Source organism: Pundamilia nyererei, unplaced genomic scaffold, assembly GCF_000239375.1.
Source record: "Pundamilia nyererei isolate P.nyererei 1_Seehausen unplaced genomic scaffold, PunNye1.0 scaffold00109, whole genome shotgun sequence".
Classification (NCBI taxonomy): domain Eukaryota; kingdom Metazoa; phylum Chordata; class Actinopteri; order Cichliformes; family Cichlidae; genus Pundamilia; species Pundamilia nyererei.
The window spans coordinates 518,926-542,162 of NW_005187510.1; the positions used below are offsets into that span (position 1 = coordinate 518,926).

At 45.4% G+C, this 23,237-nt stretch overlaps 2 protein-coding genes across 3 annotated transcripts in view; one reads left to right on the top strand and one right to left on the bottom strand.

Moving 5' to 3' along the window:
- The window catches only part of LOC102201732 (uncharacterized), a 26,647-nt gene extending 24,462 nt beyond the window's left edge, over positions 1-2,185 (top strand). The window contains exons 9-11 of the mRNA XM_005741264.1: positions 1,069-1,151; positions 1,297-1,393; positions 1,502-2,185. Coding sequence (XP_005741321.1) covers positions 1,069-1,151; positions 1,297-1,393; positions 1,502-1,669 — 348 coding nt within the window. The 3' untranslated portion in view covers positions 1,670-2,185. The remainder of the gene's footprint in view (positions 1-1,068; positions 1,152-1,296; positions 1,394-1,501) is intronic.
- Positions 2,186-2,317: 132 nt separating this feature from the next.
- The window catches only part of zfpm2a (zinc finger protein, FOG family member 2a), a 119,880-nt gene continuing 98,960 nt past the window's right edge, over positions 2,318-23,237 (bottom strand). For both annotated transcript variants that reach the window (XM_005741266.1, XM_005741265.1), the window contains exons 6-8: positions 7,185-7,391; positions 6,346-6,573; positions 2,318-5,991 (exon numbers count right to left, since the gene is read on the bottom strand). In XM_005741266.1, coding sequence (XP_005741323.1) covers positions 3,452-5,991; positions 6,346-6,573; positions 7,185-7,391 — 2,975 coding nt within the window. In that variant the 3' untranslated portion in view covers positions 2,318-3,451. The remainder of the gene's footprint in view (positions 5,992-6,345; positions 6,574-7,184; positions 7,392-23,237) is intronic.

The window sequence follows — 23,237 nt, forward strand, 5'->3', positions numbered from 1 at the left end:
CACTGTTTGGGAGGGATGGTTATATTGTGTATCTGGAATGAATTTTAGGTCTCTACGTCCATCCCATGGGGAATGGGAGCAGTAACAAAGGTGTTGCGTTTATATTTTTGTTGAGTGTAGATGCACCCTCTATAGGAGCTTTCAGCAGTGGTATTTAACCACACAAGCCACACATTGCTGCACATCAGTGAGCCTCGGTTGATTGAGACCATGCTGCCGGTTTCACAGGTTGTCCTTCTTTGGGCAACTTTTGGCAGGTAAACTGGAACAACATGGCGACAATTGCAGATGTTATCACCCAGTTTCTTTGCCATCACAAGTTGGCCAATGTCAGAGTTGATCAGATACTTGTGCTGCCCATTTTTATTGCGTGCCTGAGAGGAAATCAACGGTCTGTTCAGATCTGTGTTTGGCTGGAGTAACTAAATGCTTTCAGTCTCAAACGGGGAGAGAATGTTTCACCTGTGCAGTTTTGATGAGGTTAACAAGGATACGGTGGATGTTTGCACGCATCTACCTGAATGGTTAGTTTAGTTTTTGTTAAATAGTGACCATCAGCGACCGTGATTTTTGTTTGTGTTCTCTTTTGTACGGTGGCCCTGAGAGGTCAAACGCTCCAACTTAAGAAAACACCAGCAAAGAGAAAAATGCTGCAAAAGCTCACAAAACACAACTGAGGTTTTTGGGGAGACGATAACGTGACGAAAGTGCAGAACCGAAAAGTTAACAGTAAACAGCGAAGATGTATCCACAATATGTTAGGAAAACGTGATTTTTAAAACTCCCATTGCCCTTTTCTCCCTCACAACATCGATGACCTCTCTGAACTTTTAAGCGTGCCTCAGTGCAATCCTTCACTTTATTCCTTCTCTGTTTTTTTTCCATTTCCACTGTGTTTGTGTGTGTGTTTTATGTGCTTTGGCAGCGTTTTTCTATTTGTTGGTGTTTTCTTAAGTTGGAGTCCATTTGACCTCTCAGGGCTGCCGTACATTTCTGATAACTGTGGAAATTCTTTGTTTTTGTTAGCCTGTATTGATCTTTCATGGGTTTTTTTTTCTGTTCCTACAGAAATACCTACAAAGTAACCCTGCGCACCAAAGTGCTGCTGTCGATGAGCATTACTTTCTGAATGAAAGTGCAGCTCAAGTAAGGTATGGTAAAGATATGTAGACGCTCTCTCCCCCCCCCCCGATTTTTCTGGATGGTTTTGCACATTTGCATGTGGAATTCAAAGTGAACTTCAAAAATATTAAACAAAATTATTATTCTGTTTTTTTTCTTTTTTTTCTTTCAAAGGGACATAACAAAGTTTAAGCCCCTCTCCAGCAGGACATCAGTGAGCGTGCTCACGGGGGACTCCTTTGACATGCAAATGCCAGAACACCTAAACCGAGTGAGTGCCTTTACTGTAACTGCACAACTTCATGCTGCATCATTAGGTCTGGTACAGTGACTGAACAATGCTCTAATAACATGGTAAATCATATTCCCCATGCACCAGATGGTAGCGAAGCTTCAAAAGAGGTTTCTGGAGGATTCCTACCCGTCGGCCAATCACATTCACATAAAAGGAGCAGACCGGCGAATGATCTACAAGAAGCCATCTGCCATCAGCCAGCACCTGAGGAAGCTAGTCAACCAACGACAAGCCAAGCAGCAGAGCGAGTGACCCGTGTCCAAAATGTAACTACACCCCAGACATGAATGGAGTAATAAGACAATCAAGTTACTTTTTTTTTTTTTTTAAACATTTCTTTGCAGCAATCTGGAACGATTGTCTACACGTCTGCTAAGGTTCATCAAGCAGTCAATTTCAGAACACACTTTTTTGCAGAGCTCTGCTTCATTGGAAGCTTTTTAATTGAAGATAACTGGAGGGTATTCAATGTGATGAAGTATTTCCTGTCTTAGATTCATCTTATCTTTCAAGTTGTTATTTCAGGCTCTTCACCTGATTGGCCAGTACCAAAAAAATTAATACATTATTCCTTATCAATGCAAAGGCCACACACACGTCACCGCTCAACCGGATACCTTTTTTTTTTTTTTTTTTTTATCTCACTTGGTTCTGTCTTAATATTCTGCCATGTTATAGCCACAAGGGAAGATACATGGAGTCCTCTTGCACTGCTGCATCACTTCATTTTGTTACTCACATATAGCTGACCTCCTGTTTTGTGGACTTTTTTTTAAAACTGCAAATGTTTTTCAAAAATAAATCTTTATATATATATATATATTTGTTTGTTTGTATAACCCTGCAGTGATCTTATTTTCTGGTATAGATTCATGTGAAAGAAACACCAGAAAGCACTGGTTTATCCTGAGGATTTAAGTTTAATTATGACACCACATCAAAATAAAAATTTCCAACAGATCTGGAATTTAATTCCATCCATATACATGCATAGCAACAACGTTTTAAGAAACATTTTCTCCCATAATCAGGACATTGGAATGATCATTTTACATCAGTATCCCCCACTGACCTCCCAACCCATCTTGTTCGTCAGCAATAAACTTAATTCTTGTACAACTTGCTTTTTTTTTTTTTCTCTTTTTGTTTTTAAATTCCCAATGGGGTTACAAATAATTATATGCACAGTCCCCATTTCGTAATACTGCTTTCAGTAATGTTCCCTCATTTACAAAGTATTGCATTGAGAGCAAAATTTGAAAAAGGGAGACCAAAGTGTATCATCAAACAGAAATACGAGTACTATACAAGAATGCTGCCATCCTCATGAAAACATCCACATCTGAGTTGAAGAAAAGAGACAGGGACAAACAGCCACATATGTATGCAAAGCCATGTGTATATGCCAAAATGTGAGATGCAGGGTTGTGCCAGGTGATCACCCCCACCCACCCCCCCAAAACGGCGGCTTTTTAAGGCTAACAAGTCATTAGTAGCAAACTGCAAGTGACATTTTGGCCATATACAGAAACTGGTACAGCAAATAAGAATACACAAGTGCCTCAGTAGCTATTTTTGTGTCTAAAATGCATCTCATTTTTGTATTGTCTATTGTTTCATTGAGCCTACATTACAGTGTAAACAATATGTGTGCTACACAAGAATGACTATACAATAACATTACAAACAACTCTGATATAAATTTCATTTTGAATTTAAATTAAGACCACTACTCCTATTAATACTGATTGTAAAATAAATTAATGTGAAAGTGGCACCAATATTATTCTTGATCCATTTTTCTTTTTCTTTTCTTTTCTTTTTTTTTTTAAACCAATGGTTTTGCATTTGTAAGTCTTAAAACGATGAAAGAAGAAGCTTCTCTTGATTGTCCACAAGCAGCGGTTAGCACTGCATGATGCACTATTCCAGACACAACAGTGTACCAAAAAAAAAAGAAAGGAGGAAAAGTCAGTAAGGGGGGGAAGGTGTCGGGGGAAGGAGCGAGGGGGAGGATGAAGAACGTGTCTTCTCTTATTTTACATGCTCGGCAGCATGTGACGAACAGTAAAACTTCTTATGGGTAATAAAGTTTGACAGGTTGTTGAACTGGATGTCACAGAGGCGGCAGTACTTGCCGCTTCCGGAGCCGTTCACGCCCTTATTGGCTGTGGGCACCGCCTCCTCGTTTGGGGACTTGGAGGAAGGCGACATGTTCTCGTTGGAGTCGGTCTGATTTTCGGTGGCCCACGTCGGTGAGGGATTGGGGGGCTGGCTGTCTGGCTGGGGCTGGTTCTCTTGCTGCGGCGGTGCTGTGCCTGAACGCTCCTCGGACTTATGCCCCCCGTTGACAATGACCATGCCTCGGTTTTTGGGCAGGAGGGGAAGGGGTTCCTTGCCAGGGTGAGGGCAGCCGTTAGCAGCAGGCTGTGTGGCCTGCTCTCTGGTTGTTCCCGTCTCTCCTCCTCCAGCACCTCCTCCCCCATTAACACTTTGCTCCTGTTCACCGGTCTCTCCCTGCACCGCTGGCCCCCCGTAGTCAGTTGGTTTTATCCCAAAATACGGCGATATTTGCTCAGGACCTTTGACCTTCTTTATTGCTCCAGGGTAGAGGCAGTGGGGCAGAAACATATTCTTGCTGTCCTCTTTTGATGGGATGAGCTGGGGTTCAGCGAAAGACTTGAGACCCGGCACGGGCCCCAGGTGTGGAGGAAACATGCCTCCATTCTGCACCATCACCTTCCCGTTGCCATTCTTCTCACATTTGCCTGGGTTCTTATCGTAGACTTCATCCGGGTTACCGCTGCTTTCACTCTTCACATCTGGGAACATGGTCGTCTCCAGGCCGCCGCTCTCATTGTGCTGTTGTTGCTGTTGTGGCTGCTGCTGCTGTGCGGCAGTGGCGGCGGCCGTTGCGGGGCAAAAGTTCTGTTTGTGCGCCAGGTAGTTCTCCACTTTGTTAAAACTTATCTTGCACACTGCGCATTCATGATAGTCCAAAAGTCTTTTGGGAGAGCTACATGACTTGTCGGATACCGGCGAGCATTTTTTGCTAAGGTCAATGGGAGCGTCCAGCTCCTGTGGCTCCACGATGTTGCATTTGGGAGCCAGAACGGGTTTGGTGACAGTCAGAGATGCCTCCAGGTGTTTAGGTACCATACTTGGGAACATATCACAGCGGGGATGGAAGCGGTCTGAAAGGCTCTCTACAGCTTCCTGGGATGTGCAAGGGTTCATGGGAGGAACCCCAAGGAAACCTGGCTGACCCATAGGGGGCCTCTGGTGGTCCTGATCCGGGAGACACATCTCATACATCTTCCTGCGCTTACGACTCCTCATGGTTCTCTGCATGGAGGGCACCTTGTTGGTGGGCATGCGTTTCATGGGGGGATCATGACGAGTGGCGCAGTAGTACTGCTTGTGGACCATGTAGGTCTCGTGACGACTGAACGTGATATTACAGGCGTCGCAAGTCGTCTTGGTTGGATCATTGTCACTTTCCACCAAACCTGTGCTGGGGCTCTTCCCCTCCATCTGCTTGTCATTCAGCCTCTCCTCAGCCCCAGTTGGCGTGGAGACCTTCTTCACCTGTCCTGCTAGATCCTTATCGGGGCCTTTAGCCCCAGCGTTGATCATGTCCAACACGCTGGAGTTCAGGCAAGCTGACTGCATGAGGTGGCTGTCAGCCTCCGACGGGTGGCAGCCGGCCAACAAGCTAACAGAACTGTGACCGCTGTTGGGGCTGACCGCCTCGGGGACCTTATCCGAGAGGGCAGAGAAGTCGGGGGACTTGGCCATGTGCTGCCAGCGGCTGTTACAGTAGTGCTTTTTGTGGACCAAATAGTTGTCCAGGTTGCTGAAGGTGATATTGCATTCAAAACAGGTGGCCCCTTTGGGCATAAGAGGACTGTAGATGACAGGGGGGTAGCTGTTCCCTCCGTGGCGCAGCCTCCGGTGAACTAGCTCTGACATTTTAGCCAGAATCTCAGAAGCCTGCGGGACTACTGAAATGTCTTGGGAGAACGCAAACTGAGACAAGAAGGGGCCCATGGGAAATGTAGGCATGTTATGCTGCACAGGGGAGGAGGCCAGTCGGGGGCTGGAGGGCTCAGACTTGATCCTAGTGTAAGAAAAACTGGCTTTGCTGCCTGGGTGGGCCTCTCCCTTCTGAACAGACAGCATGGGCTTCTTCTCAGTCTTGTCAGCTTCCCCGTCTGTGCTGGTCTCCTTGTTGAGGGTCCCTTTGGGACTTCCGAGCAGAGCGTCCTTCCTGTTGGCCAGCTCAGTGCGGGCCTGCTGCTGCTGCTGCTGGAGGCTTTCCTCCGGCCCCCTGGGGGAGTGCTCTGTGCCGTTACCTTCCCTGTGAAGTTTGCTGCCGTGCCCATGTAAGTCCTGATGCTGTAAGAGTTCCCTGTGGCTCTGGAAGCTGATATGGCAGTGATTGCATCTGAAGGCCGCCTGTGACAGGTGAGACATGATGTGATGCTGGAATGTAATAAGAGAATCTGCCGTGTAGTTACAGATTGTGCATTTCAAGCTGGTGCCAGGAGGGAGGCTCTCTTCCATTTTGACACCTGTGAAGGAGATAAAAGGGAAAAATGCTCAGAATCTCGCCTCCCACTTCTCCTTTAGAGTTAACTGTAGAAAGCATCAAACACTCATGCATTATGCCAAGCTTATTCCCATCCACTCTATTTTTTATGGCTCAAGGATAAACTGTCAACTATACCAGCTGACAGTACGATATGTATATTCCTCAAAATATATGACAGTTGGGGGTTTTTTTCAAGCCAGCCTAAAGACCATGTGAATAAATGCAGGCTTTCATTTAATATTTAGTGAACTTTGGCTTTTGGGGGATCCATACATTAAAAAAAAAAAAAAAAAAGATATCTGTTGCCTCTCTGACCCATGACCTTAATACTCACCACTGTGCGAGGTGCTCAAGTGCATTTCTAGGGCCCTGGGTCCGGAGAAGCTCTTATTGCACTGTGGAAAGGGACAGATACTGGGGGTCTGGTGTGGGCCACTGTCATTCTCCTCCACCACCGTCTCTGGCTCCCTCTGCCGCCCGCTGCAGTAGTACATGAGATGAGCCTGCAGGTTCCTCTCGCTCCTAAACCAGATTCCACATGCTTTGCAGGGGAAGATGTCCTCTGGAGAGGGGTGGGGAGACAGAAAGGGACAGAGGGGATGTGACATCAGGATACAAACAGCACTTTTATATTTACAGATAAAGGGCCTGCGCAAGCTCCTCTCATACGTCTACAGTCCTGCCTCTCAAAGCCTGCGTTAAAGGCTTTTCCACCAAATCCTCGGCTGCAGCATATCGCTGTGTTGCTACCAGTGGGTTGGTGCCCTTTCTCAAGGGCAAACAAGAACACTGGACCATCTGCTTACAGAAGCCTCCCTGTCGAGCTGAACCCAGATAGCCCTCGCTAAGTAAACAAACACACTATTTGCATGAGGCGTGTATTTTGCAATTAACACGTTAGTTCGAGCCTCAGTGTGTTTATGTGAACCCCCCCAAACTTGAAGGTCGATGGCTCTTATCTCCAGCGCAGAGACTCATCTGGGTTAATCTACGCCCGGGCGGAGACGACGCTCCTTGTTAAGCAGGTGACTGAGTGCAGGCTGTGGACTGGTGTGTGTGTGTGTGTGTGTGTGTGTGTGTGTGAGAGAGACAGAACAGGAGTGCGATTGTGCATGTCTAAACAAAAGCACATCTCGTTCCAGCTCCGGTGCCGGTGCATGTGCAGACACTCACTGTTGACGATGGCAGTGGGCAGGATGGAAGCCATGGCGGCCTGCTGCGGCAGGAGCTGGATGCTGTCCAGCAGCCTGGCTGGGTACATGCCCTCACTCAGAGACATGTGGTTCACCGGCTGCAGACGGGAGTCAAAGTCCACCGCAAACGCCACCAGCTCCTCGCCCTCCATCATGTTCTTGGTGGTAGTGCACCACAGTTGGCCACCTGGACAAAACAGGAGATAGAGGAGACGTTTAAACGCCTGCTGCGAGGGAGGAGAGAGCGCCGATTCGTGCGCGCGCGACTAATTCTGGTCTTAAATGTCAGAGCATTACGCAGACGGAGAAATGGTAATTGCTTGCGCACAAGTCAAACACTTGAATGGGTGTTGCGTAACTGCGGAGCTTGAATGAATCATCCTGAAGTCTTGATAGTATTCTTAAATAACAAATCGTCAGAAATACAAAGGGTCAGGTCATCAAAATGACAAAAAAATAAACCAGAACGGAAAGTTCTTAGCAGGAACATGTGTTTTCTAAAGTCAGCGCCAATATTACTCTTGATAACTGTCAGCAAGCTGGCAGCAGTTTTTAGTGCGACAGTTTTTCTTTCTTTCTGCTGTATCAATGAAAACACTGAGATGTGTAGATTCTTCGCACTCTCCTGAAAGACACTCGCTTTTTTTAAATGTCATTTTTCAGCACCGTGAGCAGGGTGACTGTTTACGTTGGCGTGAGGGCACAAATCTCGCGTACTTTTATTTTCTCGATAATTTCGGTGAATATCCTTCATCTTTTTTTTTTACTGCCACTCAAATTTCTTTCAAGGCTCCTGGCACTCATATCCAGAAGCAAAGTGCACCTCAGCTGGGCTAAACTGTAGTCTAGAGTGCTGTAGTCAGCTAGAACACTGAGACAGGGCCTCCATAATATTAGATTGTTGTGTTTTGGGATTAAGCATTCCTCTGAAATCTTCTGAACATATTCATTAAGTCGGAGAAAGGGTGGGGTGGAGCGGTGTGCAGGAGGAAGCAGGGAGGGAGGGTGGCAGAGGGAGAGAGTGAAGGTTTTAGCTTAGATAATATTTATCTCAGCACATGACAGGCTTTTCAGCTGCACTTCATTTTCCATTGAAGAGATTAAAGTTTTTAATATGACTATTTACAGAAATCTGGCTGGGGAGATAACAACAAACTATGATACGCCGCCGCTAAATGGCAGAATTAGGACATTGTTTCTGAGGAAAGCTGGACAATTAATTAAAGCGTGCTGTTAGCTTTCAAAGATGTGCAAACATACCGACGGAGTGTCAGGCTGAGAAGGGGGGAGGCGGCGACGGGAGACATGTGATTTGAGCCCTGGCTGATGCGGAATAAAGAGAGTCCTGAGGAGAGGTGTGAAGGCAGGGGGACACTGCTATAGAAAGCCCCGGCACATGTGCAACACTGATTACTCATGTTTACACAAAACCTGTGAATCACCAGGTTTAAAACCGCCCTGCAGACACGGCGAAGGTGCAAGAAGGAGCAATCCACTTTTCTGTCTGTTTATTAGAGGCACGGCCACAGAGACGGAGCCGCCAAGTCTTTACGCCGCCACGGCACGCGTTACGTCCAAATCGCTGTTAAGTCTGCAGAATGAGGTGCCCCGTTATTTCAACAGGAAATTGAATATTTAAGATTTCGCATCACTGTCCTGATTAAAACCTCTCTAGCCCTCTCCTATCTGCTGGTGAAGCACTGGAAATTAGACCAGCACAAATGTGTCAAAGGACTGAAATGGTATTAAAATATGCTATCTCTCAAAGTCCCATTTGTGTGCACACTTCCCCTTCCCCTTGAGTGTGTGCGTGCATGGGCGCGTGCGTCCCAGCGCCACTTTAAAGAGCAGTGCCTATCTGTCGTCCAATCTGCTGTGACGAGACACACACTTCAGGCCGCTCCACTTCATCGTTTTGATTCTGTCATACCACACACTGCCTGGAGAGGCCCTTTGAATTTTTATCTCCTAATTAAAATAACAAAACTCCTCTCCACTGTCTGCCCAAGTTACCATCAAGGTAGATACAAACTGCCACTGACAATGGCGGTGGAATATATCGCAGCCATAGCCACAAAAAAAAAAGTTTCTCTCCTCCGCGAGGATTCCTTAGTTCAAAAACGCGCTTACAAAGGGAATTACCAACGAGGCCTCGGCGCTCAGATACAAATCAGTGTTTTCTTGGGTGGGGTGGGGAAGATCAATCAAAATCAAAGATGCTGTATGCTCTCTCAGCTGAAAATGAAGCAGATTATGTGGAGTCTGATGGAAATCTTTCGCCTTTTTTTTTTTTTAAACTGCATTTTCATGGAGGAATATGCGCTCAGATTGCATCCCTTCAGCCAAGAATGCTACAGATCCATCTGTTGTGTGTGAGAATGCTGGGAGTGAGTTTTTTAGGACTGCATGTCCCAGTTTTAGTGAGCCGCACAAAACACAGAGGCAGCACTCTGCTCGTTCCACTCACTCACTCAACCAAGACAGGCTAGTAAGGTACATGAGCTCAGGCTGCAGGATTATAAGTGTAGTTTAAAGCATATTGTCATCAGAATGAGAACTGGAAACAAGCAGCTGCTTCCCCTCTGATTTTTGATTATTACAGCTCTACACGTTACGCATCTACATTCAGACTTGACATGCATCCTTTGCGTAGCTTTGTGTCACAAATCTAAAATTGATATGATTAAGTGTGCAGCCATAGCATCCTCACATAAACAAACATGCATGCGTATGCGTGCCCACGGTGCGGGCGCGCAGAGATGTGTGCATTCACAGAACGAGTGTGCAGAAACATGTCCGTTTCATGCACATATGGAGATACAAGGCTCTGAAAAGCGACTGCGTGGAGGCGTCAGGTGGGCAACAGACAAAAAACAAATACCCCATGAAGGAGCGCTCTCGAAAAATCCGTCATGCCTGTTTGCCTCTGATGGCCCTTTTCCGTGACAGGTGATTTAAATCACAGAAACACGGGGCGGGCCACCTATGCCCATGGTGCAATGGGAAATGAAAGAAAGGAAAGGAAAGCAGGGGTGGGGGTATGTGTGCGAGGGGGGTGGGAGTGAGGGTCAAGAGTTAAGAGTGAAAGACCAAAAGCGTTAAGTTGTGAAACTGGGGGAAAAGGCTGGGAAAAGTGCAGCTTGTGATTTGCACTTGTTTGCCTGCTGTCTGCAGTGTGAGCTGCCTTTGTGCAGTGGCCAATGCAGTTGGAATGAAGGCTATTGTCTAAATCCTCCTGCAGAGCACCTGATAAAAGAATAAAGAACTATGACATATTCTAAAAACAATGGAGGAATTAAGGGGAGACAATAGGCCAGCTGCCTCATTAAAACAATCAAAAACGGCATCCTGTACGTAGTCCAGATAATTAAAAACCACTGCTTCCTACAGTCTCTCAATACCATATCCACCAGCTCACTGAGGCCCCGAGACTGTGGCTCTGCTGGCTAAATGCCCTCTCCCTTCTCTTCTCCTCTGTTTGATTAATGGTTTATTTGAACGCGCAGCTGAAGATGAACATATGAAGGAATTCATGAAACAAAAATTATAATGCAAACCCTTCTCTCCCCCCCACCCCTCTATAAGCACTCATAAACTAATCAAACGTCTCAGGATGAATCGCAGGCACTGGGGGCGTCTGTCCCCTCCCCTTTGCCTAAAGCCCTGAGAGATTTCAAAGTGCACGCATCACAGGGGCATTTTTTAATTTTCTCACTTTAAATGACTTTATAAGAAAAACGGATGTGTACAGTATCTGTGTGGATGGGTGGGTGTGTGTGTTGGGGGGTGGTGTTGGTAGAAGAGAATATGAGATACTTGAGCAGGAATTTTTTCAAATATTTTTCTTCCCCCCCTTTATTTTTCTTTTTTTTTTGTGCACCCTGCAAACCGCTACCACCACCACCAGCGCCATATCTTAATGAAGTTGCAAACAAATCTCTCATGCCTCGTGCGAAAAGCTGAGAGACAACAAAGCAGCAGAAATAACAGAAGGGCCCGGATAATTAAACTGGCCTGAAGACAGGTATTCAAATGTTGGTGTGTAAACAGCACAACTCTTTAATAGTTTAGCTGTAAAATGCGTAGTTAAGCACATCAGCACTTGCCTCTCCCATCTGTCCAAACACATTACCGTTGCAGAGGCCATTACGGCACTGGAGTACAGTCCCGCTGCATACCAGCCTGTGTGTTATGGGAGGGGTTGAACGGTGCTTCTGGGAACACTAACGCCGGCCCGTCGGCATTATCTGAATGCATCGTGGGGTCATGTGTTACAAAGAAACACTCTGCAGGTGAAGAAATGGCCGAGCTTGAAAGGGAGATCTGTGAGGTATACTTGTGCCGAAGTGCTTGCTGATCCCATTATGTTGTAGAAAAGAGCAAAAGGTTAAAATATCTAATTCTAGATAGCAAAAAAAGACAAGAAAAAAAGATGTTCCTTTGTCAAGAATGATGTTGTGGAGACTTCTTTTTTCTTTTTTTCCCTCGGCTTCTTAAAGTGCTCGTCTCCGTCTGTTGGCTCTGCGCTAACTGCTGGTCTTAATTGTGAAGTGAGGCCAGTGGTGCCTGAAGCCACAGAGAGGGTTGTAATTAAAGACCTCTACTCTTCTTGTCTTTAAATCAGCTCCGACTCCTCCTGGTCAAATGGGAACAAGCTGCTTGCACCTACGAATATCAAGTAGCTGTGCACCGTTAGTCACCGCTTCTTCTTCTTCTTCTTTTTAGCTTTCACAAAGCTCCAATCAGAGAAGGAGTGAATTACAACCTGACACAATAAACAACTTCCTCCCTACCCGCCAACCCAACGGATCCGGTGGAAATACTAATACGTGGATGAATAATATCTGTATCTGCACCTGATGAGCGGACCCGATGGTGCCGTGACAAACGCTAAACACATCCTCCTCGTGAATACTGGTAAATATTTGGACTGTTTCTGGATCACCAGAGTCGAGCACATTAGGATGACTCACGGCTGTCAAACCAGCCGTCACAGTCCCCCGAGCCAGAGCGAGCCGGCGGCAAGAAAGGAAAGCGCTGAGCTTGGACCCGAGCTGGAACATCATTCGCGGGGTCAAACAAGCTTACTATTATTGACGGTACACTAAACTAGAATTAGCTGACTCTACTATTATTTCACGAGGCTCTGACACAGATTGACTCTCCCTCCCTTTCACTCTCTGCTTCCTCCAATCCTGTTCATGCTTGCTCTCTGCCACTAGGAGGCACTCTTCTCCTGCTCAAGCTTGCAGTCCTTGGATGATTTTTTTTTTTTTTTTTTTTGCCACGATGATGCAGAGATGCCTCAGACATGGCAGGGCAAGCACAGATGCCAGTCTGCCTATACATCCTTGCAGGTAGGTGCTAAAGATTTTACTCTCACGAAGAAAAAAAAGGCGTTTGGCTCAAAAGGAATCCGCCCGACCTCATTTCTATTCGATCTGTGGCTGGATATTAGGTGTGCGCAGGGCTGTGTTTCATGTTTCTCACTCTTTTCTTTATTTAAATGTGTGCGTGCGTGTGTTGTTGCCACATTTCTGCAATTGCATGAGTGGTTTAGTCACTTTTCAACATGTTTTATATTAAAATATATATTAAAATTCAGAAGTCTGGCAGGAAGACAGTGTCCTTTTTTCCAGGGTAATAATAAATGTTGTTCAGTAAATATGTGTTTACAGAGCCCTGACTTGAGCCTGACCCCCCCACCCCCACCAAACACACACCTCTCTGTCTGTCTCTCTCTCTTCCTCAAGATTTTTCCTCTCGTTCTGCTCTACTACAGTGTCTGGACTAATTTTAGTATCAAGTGTTTTTTTTTTCCCAGATATAGCCGGTACCGAGAGCTCATGGATGGCCTTGAGCGAATGGCACGAGGGTCAGAATCCACAAATTAAAAAGTCCTCCCAGGGGAGCCTCACACACGCCGCTCTCTACTGTATACATTCACAGGCAACAAAGACATAAAAGCTGAAGAAGAAGGAGCACCCCCGAACAACGTCTTTCAACACACACGTTTATCAAGTCTTTGAAAAAAAATATATAAAAAAATGATGCAACGATGTGATTCAGCAAATGTTTCACAGAGCAAGAATTAAATGTTTCACTTTGAAATTAAAAGACATTTCCGTGGCTGGTCTCCGGAGATTTGTGTAGTTTTTTCCCTTTTTTTGTTAAGCACAGTGAGAACGATACTGGCTGGCAAGGGGATGTTTGCCTGGTAATGGTGTTGTAATCATTTTTGAGGGAGAAGAAAATAGAAATGTGAATTAGCAGCTATTTTTGCTCCATTAGGGTGCTATGACAGAGCCCGACTATTTCAATTTCAGATTTATTTATTTTCTAATGAAATGTATTAAATTATAGGAGGAATTACCCGCACGTCAACCGCTTTGCTGTTCGCTCTCTCTTTTTTTGTTGTTTTTTTATTTTAAAAAGAAAGATGCACAAAAACATTTGGATGCGTTTCTGTTTTTCCAAACAAATTAAACCTTCTCCCACGAGCACGAAATTTCTACTGAGGACGTTTTAAGCTTCCGGATCTCTGTGCTGTCAGTCTGAAACAATACACAGCCACATTCCTGCAGTACAAAGCTCGCTCTCTCCCTCATTAGCTGCCACACACACACAGTCAGCTTTCTCCTCGTCCGCAGTAAAGTGGAGTAGACTATTAAAGGAAAAGCTCTGACTGGCTCCTCTCTCCGCTCTGCTTTATTCTTTATTTGGACAGGTTTGTCCCATTGAGCACTCTATTAGCTCTCCTTCTCTGCGGGTAGTGCTGCCTGTGTCCTGGTTGTGGCCAGTCGACATGTGTTTACTGCGGCCCCCGCTGCGGCGGCAGGCTGGTTGGGGGCCCGTCCTGACCAAGCCCTGCTAATGGGACCAGAAGACCCCTCGTGACAGGACACCGCGGCAGACTCTACCCCTCCCTTCCCTCCAGCTGCGGCCCCGTGGCCCGTGTCCCCCTACCCATCATGCCTCGGCGGGAGCAGGTGAACGGCGCGGGGCCAACGGCGACGCGTTTGGTTTTCCTGGGAGAGCAACGCGCCATCGCCATGCGCCTCAGTGGTTCCTCCAACATGGCTCCAGCCCTACGCCACATGGGCTGCCTGGCCAGTCTGCATTTGTGTGGGTGTATGTGTGTGCGCGCGTGATTGTGTGTGTGTATTTGTGGTGTATGGTGGATGCCAGCCCTAATGCAAATGCTTGCCGTTTAAAAAATGGGAGCCTCTCTCCTCCTCTGTCTCTCCTATTTGGAAAGGTCTATTTTGGCCTTCTGGTGCTGGCAGTTATTTTTTTCCTCTCCAGAAGGACAGAGAGCCAGAAAGATGCACCTGTCATCCTTTTTGGAATTCAACATTTATTGATCTGGTCACGAGGAACGGAATTTATAGAGTTATGTGTTTTGTTTTTTTCTTCCTTTACGAACACCAACTGATTTCTGCCTTAAAAATGTGCTTGTTTTATTTGCAAAGCCAGCCTTATTTACAAGCACGCTCATTTGGTATTCACAGGACAAGCGATGCACGCGCGCACGCGCTCTGACACGCACACCAGTCACTCGTGCAGCATCCCAGCATGCCCTCCATCTCTGCACCCCGGTAATTCTACATATTGCTTAAAGTATGTGCTAATTAAATTTTCTGACGGTTTTTGCGAGAGAAATAAATAATCTGCGGCTAAAAGGCCTAATTGCGTTTGTCACATTGTGTCTCGGTGGCTAGTGCATCGGGAGCACAGCCGCTGCCCTTGCTCATTGCCATTCTGTCGTCCTGGCAAGCCCCCTCTCTGCCCCAGGTATCACCATGCGGCCATCTGGAGCCGACATCTGTCTCTCTATTGATCACAAGGGTTTAGCACTTGATCAAACAGACTGCGACAGGAAATTGCTCTTTTCCCCACAGAAAAGGCCAATCGCCTGCGTGAGGGTAATAGAGTGGAACTGAGATGCAGCACCGGCGCGGTGGGCAGGCAGGCACAGGCGCAGCCGGGCAGGCAGCGGCACGGCGGTGTCGGCCGCTGTGGAGGTGGCAGGGGATGGCACGGACACTAAAGTCCACTGCCACGCTTACCAGCGCCACGTTTCTAACCTCTCTGCTAATGCAACAGCAGCATTAGGAGAGCAAAAGAAATAGAAGAGAACAGAACACGTGCACGCAGGCGATGACACCATCACCTCCGATTAAAAGAAGCCGCCGTACTGTGAGCGGAATCACTCAGGTAACCCAACAGCTGTCTGAAAGTGTTGGAAAAGCTGAAATATGCTATGTGATAAGTACGCCAGATGGTGAGAAATTAATGCATTTATTTCCCGAGGAGGAAAAAAAGCAAAACAGAAACTAACTCTGTTTACTTTGTCATTAACACCAGGGCTGTCAGTTTTCATCGGAATTAAAACGGACGACGAGCAGGGTGCAAATGTTCAAACACTGTGTGTTTAGCATGTAACCGAGCACCCCCGGTGGAAGGCTCCAACAGAGGGAAATCCCTGACAAGGACTGGAGTTGTCTCTTGCTCGCTGGTATCCCCGGTGGAGTTCAACACACTATTAGTGCCTGGAGGTGCACAGTTAGCTGAGGCTGTGGTCCACATCTAAAAAAAATTAAATAAATAAAATATTGTGGCTCCTCTCTTTTCGGGCATGCTTTCGAGGCACTCACTGTAACAACATGTTTAGCAAGTATGGACAATTTGATACTGAAGGTGACATTTATTCAGCATTGTAGGAAATATTTAATTGTTCCTGCAGAGAGCGAGATATGTTTCCCCTTGCCTACAGTGCTGGGATTGTCCTTTTGGAATATGATGCAAATTCGGGATGAAGCAACTAATTCCTTCCTTGCACCCCTGTGCACTCACCCCCTCCCAGCCACCCCCACCTCAACTCAATCCTCCGCCAGCCTCCATTCCTCCCCCAGACACGAGGATTCTGATTAATCGTGTGACCGCCCCTCGTTTTGCATTTTTTACACAATCTCACGGCGCCACGGTGAGATGTGCGAGGTGGTTTCGCCACTTTTTTGGCAAGCTGAAAAAAGACGTAGCCCAAGGAAGAACAAGTCGAAAGTATGAAGGGGGGGGGGAGAAAAAAAATATGACCAGGGGACGTGATAAAAAATTATCAGCCAGTGTGTTTTCCTGTTTGGTTTTAATCTACATTTAATTAAATTCTTATCTGCTGTGTGCTTATGGCTGCATTTGAATGGCGAGGCTGCATTCATTATGAATGGTAAAATTGAACTCAGTACATTGTGTGTGGCCCAATAAAGAAACAAGACTCTTATTGCAGTGCATGCACAAGCTCCGACAGACATGCGGAAAAAATAAGTCAATTAAGATCGGTCTTTAAATTACCGCTGTATCAAAACAAGGGGCGGGAGTATGCTCCATAATAGAATCCTGACAGGGGGAGAGCGAGCACGGTCGACTGTTGTTAATATACATCCCATTTGATACAGCCAATTGTATTAGTCTGTTTATGGAATACACACAGTTGATGCGCAGTAGATTTACTACTCTATCATGATAGTTCATAATTGACAGGGGTGGGCGGGTCTGTGAATACAGAGGTCACTTTAAGAAAGAAACTGTGTCAGCAGTATGACGAGACTTCCTCGTAAAGATCCTGCTGGTTTATCTGAATGTGAGAGGTCAACAGCAAAGGTCAACGACAGAATATGTAGACAATATGTGGGACGCAGTGGATACCAAAGAGTCAAATCCAAGGCAATAGAGAGAGAAGATTGTAATACTACTGACAAAAAACACAGGGCTTATAATGGGCGGGCGGCACTTTATAAGCTAAGAACAATATCCCAGCGGCAGCACCCCAGAAAAACACCCTGAGCCGATGCTACAAAGTTGGGCCCCGCAAAATCCCTAAATCTTCTCTTTTGCTTATTCCAAGCAGCGTGGGGGGTGGGCGGGTGGTTCAGGGAAGCTCCCTGCTGCCTGCCCGTGTTTACAGAGCCGTTCTCATCTCTAGGCCTTGCTCATCCATGGCACTGACACACGGTGTCGACATGATTAGGGGTCTGCCTTTGCGTAGGGCTGCGTTTGTACGTGTGTGTGTGCGCGCGGGGGGTGGTGGTGGTTGGAGGATCGGCAGATGAATGACTGGTGCATCGGAGAGGGATCACAGCAGATAATCGCTCCCGACTGCTGCGCCGGAGCTCTCAGATCTGGTCTTTAAAATAATGTTCGGAGTCAAGTCTCTCCAAAACCCCTCCCTCCCCGCCTCTCGCAGGTTATCTTACGCATTTTATGTTTGCTGTTTAAATCTTAACGGGGACACGAGCAGCAAGGGAGAGCAAATATGTCTGGAGTTGGAGGAAGCGGAGTGGAAATGTTATTGCGGGGGGTTGGGTGGGGTGGGGTTAAGATTAGCCTTAGCAAGGGGCCGAGGAGATGAAACTCCTCTCTCCATTCGGACGGCTTTCACACTTCTCGCGAAAAGCTCGGAATGTTTTGAATTTAACCTTGGAAGGGCCGGGGTGTCTGCGCGAAGCACGGCGAGGATAATGAATCTGACCTCTCGCTTAAGAGTGATATCATCCGAAGGCTTTCAGTCAAACGCGAAGACAAACACCAAATCTCCTTAAGTGCATTTAAATACAGACCACCAGCAGTACTCAAGACAGTGTGAACACAGCGCAACATAAATTCCAATATCATAAATACTCCTATCACACAAACAGAGGTGCCATAAAGCACGGCTGCCCGTGTCTGGGACTATAAACCTCTGGCGTTACTCATAGGGAGTAAACACACATGCACAATTTACTGCACAAGACCCCCCCCCTCCGCCCGCACCTCCCCACCTTTGTTTATCTTTTAAATAAGCACACTTTATCACCCTCCTGCATAAGCAAATTGCATGCAATGTGTGTTGTTTTAACATGTGATACGCTGTCCAGAAGATTCATTTCTCCCGACAAATTCAATTGTCTTTGCAATATCCTGCTGCCATAGGCATCAGGCCCCATCACCTGTTCGTTATCACTGGGCGTCCTGTTCGGGAGCTCTTGAAACGGTGCCATGGCATTGACTCTCAGTTTAAACAGCAGGTCTCTGAACTTCTCACGGTTGATGGCGGAGGCTGGAAAATTACGCTAACAACTAATTAACATCATAAAGAGCGTTTAAATGGACGGACGACACCTGCAACCTTCATTTGCACACGCTGACGCCGAATTACCTGTGTTTTTATTTTTTGCAGATAACGCGAGCGTTTTTTTTTTTAAAAAAACTACCTTTTCGAATATTCATTTTTTTTGTGTGCGGCTGGTTTTAGAGTTGGCACTGACATCCCTTTTTTGCTATGTACTGTAAAAAGAAAAGAAAAAAAAGCCACTGGGCCAAAAATAATAATTGTCAAAACAGAGTGCTGGCAGAATTACTAAAGCCGTTTTTATTCTTCTCCCTCTATGAGTTTGTGTGCACCTTAAAAAAAGCTGCCATATTCTGTGCCTGAAATAACACATTCCATTTCTAATTTCTATTTGAATATAAAATATTTCCAGGCAGCAGACATGGACCTCCAGTTACTGGTCCGAATAACAAAGTGCTGCCTGTCAGTCTGAGACACTTTGCTGGCTGGCTGAACTAAGCTGGTTTAGACTGACAAGGCTTCAACGGTGGCAGCCTCAGCTTCCACTGGCAGGCCTCTGGAGTCCCTCCTCACTCCGGCTCCCCAGCCTCAGAGTCTTTCACTGGCGGTGGCCACAATACAGTCAAGTATCCGTGTTCTTTGAAACCGCTCTCCCTGTGTCTTCCCTTCAAAGGTTTGAAGCAGGACGGTAATGCACTCACACCTCATTACAGAGCCACATTATGGACTACAGCAGTAATACGCCTTTAATCTTCTCCAAATCGTTATAAATGTCAAGTTGGGGCCAGGGACTTCCCAGTCTACTGCACCAATGGCTTAGCCTGCTATCCCCCTCTTTTCCGTATTAGCTATAGCCAGAGTATTACGTTCACTGCCAGATCCCCTGAAACTTTCAACTCTTTTGTTCCAACATTCAATGCACCATTAACATACCCTTTGAAATTGTCTCTTACCACCCGCCTCCCCCCCCCCCAAAAAGGCCCCAAACAGCTAAATATGAAAACAGTCGATACCCCTACCCCGCCACATACACCTCCCGTACCTCCCCCTTCTTTTCCTCAGCCTCTCCTAATGAGACGCAACATCCCCGTCTCTCCACTGAAGGATGCAGACTTTCCGTGTGATAGAGAGACTGCGGCTGTTTATTAATAATGAATTTGGATGTTTTGCGCGCGGAATGTTATCAGCGTGCACACAATCCCACCAATAGTTTGCCCTGATGGGGTAGCTGGGTTCCTCATTAGCAGAACATATTTAATCCAGAAGTTTCTTATCAAATGTCACACCTGCATCTCTAAATGGCATTTTCACATTCATTCGCCTGTATTTGGGAGATGAGGCTCCAAGGTGCTTTGCAGAGATTAAGAAGGAGAGAGAGTGCAAGCTTATTTTATCATTTAGCGGGTCTGGAAGGAATCCAAGGAGTTTTTGTCTTGTTGTTGTAATTAGAAAGCCTTTTAAGTGATAACGCCTGCATAGGAATATGAATATGTAGCGATCAGGCCAGTCCCCCCCCCACCTCCTCCCTCCTCCTCATTTCTCTCTCTCTCTCTCTCTCTCTTTTCCTGTGTCTCTCTCCCCCCACTCTCTTTCTTAGCTTTTTAAATTGTTGAATGCTGAGTTTTTGTTCTATGTACAGCACGGATTAACTCGGAGGCTTCAGAAGTTTAATGAAAGACTTGAAAGTGCACGCTTTTTCTTGTTTCTTGACTGCGACAGCGGTTCTTTTTCCTGTGCAAGAGCGGACATGACATTAGTGCATTTTTTGGTTTTGTTTTTATACCTAAAAGCGTAAAAAGGGTGGACATCGCTCTCCTTGAGGACACATTTCAGCAGCGGGACTTGAGAAAACCCCGCTGCATGGCAATATAAAAAGCTGAACCTGTATTTTCTGACATCCGTCCAGAATTAAAAGAGCATTTTAATAAAATGCGCTACAGTTCTGGTGAGTGTCAAGAGGAATAACGGCCCTCAGACCCGTTTTATTTTTCTTCAGTGGAGAATTGAACACTGCCTGTGAAAAAAGCTCAGATGTTTAACTTTTTTTTTGTTTTGTTACAATGCTCCTCTGCAGCGTTACAAAAATGAAGCAGGTCGCTCAGTAGTGGCATTTTAGTCCCTGTGTATATCCAGAAAAGCTGCTGCAGCTAACCACTGGGCCAGAGATAAGTGCAAAACTGAGAAGTATTGATCCAGTAATAGTGGTTCACGCTTTGACTCTGACACCTTAACCCTGCAGACATAATGTCATAGCCTCTTATCCTTTCCTCTTAACACAACCTGTCTATCTCCCACAAGCTGTCAGCTCTAGTAATACGCTTCTCAAAAGCTCCCCTAAATCACTGAAATCATTGCACTTTCAGACATTATTTATTTTCCCGCCTCTTAAAAGTGAGGCATGATTTACAGTTCAGTAAAAGGTTGCCCCCCCCTCTCTCTCGTCCTCCATTTCCCATTAGACCTGCTAGCACTTTCTGTTGAGGTAATTCCATTTCTACCATTGTAAGAGCTGCTACATAGCAATTACTATGTTAGGTCTGTGTAATTGTGTTGGCTTACAGCGCATGACAAATACAGTGGAGCTAGACCCGGCATAGTGATCCCACATGTGTGCTGGTTTAGACGTTTTCATTAATTGAAAGCGTCACTGTGTAACAGTGCAGTATTACACTCTGGCAGGTATGAAAGTCTAATACAGCTTAATTACTCTGCAGCTAAATATGTATTTGTGGGGATCCCTTATGTGGGGCTTTTTATCTGTTACAAATCACAAGTTTAAACCACTGGAGGGTGGGAGAGATAATTAGTGAGGGTTTAAGCACCTAGAATTCTAATAGAAAAATGCTCGAATGAATCCAAACATCTCTCTGACATACAAAACGCTGGAAATAATCAGACGTTTTGCCTGAACTTTTTTATTTTTATTTTTTATCGATATGTTTTATAAGCTTGCCATGAGAGAGCGGCCTCGGCCATCGCTGAAGGATGCCAAACGTTGACATTATATGCAAATTGTGTTTATTATCTCACAGGCAGCACAGATCCTGCCTTGGTTGGGGCTGGTGCAGCCCACAGCAACTTCCAAGCAAGGTTTATGCACAAGGGTTTCTAATTAGCTCTCTGAGGGCCGCAGTTAGAGCCACACTTTCCACAACAGCCGTTGGGAAGTTGAACACTAACTTGGAGGGCTCCATATGTTGCCCAGGAGGCCTGAGAGACAGACTGATTCTGTGTTTTTCACGTCAGGGAGCCACTACGTTCCAGAACAGAGCTTTTCTCTCTCCTGTACATAGAGATGGAAAAGTTGCCAAACCAATGAGCGGCATTCATCATTAGTTGCATGTCTTTGGGCAGTTATCATTTAAAATGAATCGCTTCAAATATGACGCCCTTAACACACAGGAAATCAATTCAAACAATGATAGCAGGAGACGCCAAACACATGCATGGAAACGTGATTTTTAGAAAAGCTCTCTAATGGTGGTTGTATAAAGGCTTTCATTCAGAACCGAACCCTGTATACACATGAATGAAGAAGTCACTGTATGCATCGTACGTATTACCTGCCGGTCACGAGGAAGGAGCTGGGACAAACCTTTTTAATATTAATCAAACACAATGGTGCATAAAATAACCATGAAATCATCGCAATATGCTTTAGATCTGGGGTGAGAAACATAAGGACCAGAGACCAAAGTCAGCCTGGCAAAGACTCCCTCTGGCCGACTTTTTTTTTTACTTTAAATAAACAATTAAATGTATACTACTGTTTTTTACAGCAGTTCCACAGTAAAAAAAAAAACCCAAATAAATCTGTGAATTCACAAATTTTTTTTGTTAATTCACAGTTTTGTATTTACAGTCTGCACAATGAGCTACCAGAACTTTCTCTGTAATTTTAGGCATTTGTTTCTTACAAGTTAAATTCAAAGAGTGACGCTGACACATTTCTTTGATTTACTTTCTTTATCACACAAAAAAAACTGATATATTCTGTTGAAATTGCACTTCTTTTTCTTATATTAAGACATTTCAGTGATTAAATGTGGAGTTAAACTTCTTCGCACTGACAGACTGGTCCGGCCCCTCTTAAGGTTAATGGGTAAAATGAGTTTGACATGCCGGCTTTAGATGTTGCAGTTATAGCAGTATTACATTGCAAGCTCTTAAAATGATGGAAAACATCAGTGATCTGATACATTTTAACCTATTTTATTTATGTTGCCTTTTTATTTATGCATATGTGATTATAGCTGATTACTGTAAATAATTAACAGCAAGCTACTGTAGATTTTACTGTATATTATGTGAATTTTCTTTGAGACACACTGATATAATTAATCAAGTGATTAATTTAGAGGCGTTATTATGAGGTTCACCTTTGTGCAACAAAGGTAATATTTTTTCCCCTTACGAATAAAAAGTATGAAAACTCTCCATTTGGCAAACCTTAGAGATCTATTTTATGCTAACAGCTCACTCTGGATGTGCCCATTTAAAGGTGCAGTTAGAGTATATCCATTTAAAATCAGTATCTCATGAACTTTAGCCAATCTTCATCTCCAGGTACCCACTCAGCTTCCATTACAAGGCTCTGATGATCTTATATCTCCTTCAAAAGATGATTTTCAGCGAAGAGGACGGTTCGCCCTCCCTCCCTACTCTCTCTTTTCTGAATTGCCATCTCAGTTTTCTTCCCTTCACTCTCAATCAGCCTGCGTTGTGCTTTTGACCCCAGCGGTGCGCGCACACACATAAAAAAAGATGATGTGCCTCATTAACTGAGGCATCACACTGGCTTTTTCAACTTATTGTCTCTTGCACCTTATCCGGCCCTTCATCTTAAACTTGGAATAAATTAGAACGATAACGATCGCGCGTGTGCCATTAGTCACAAATGAAGTGGTTAACGTAGAAAAGGGGGGG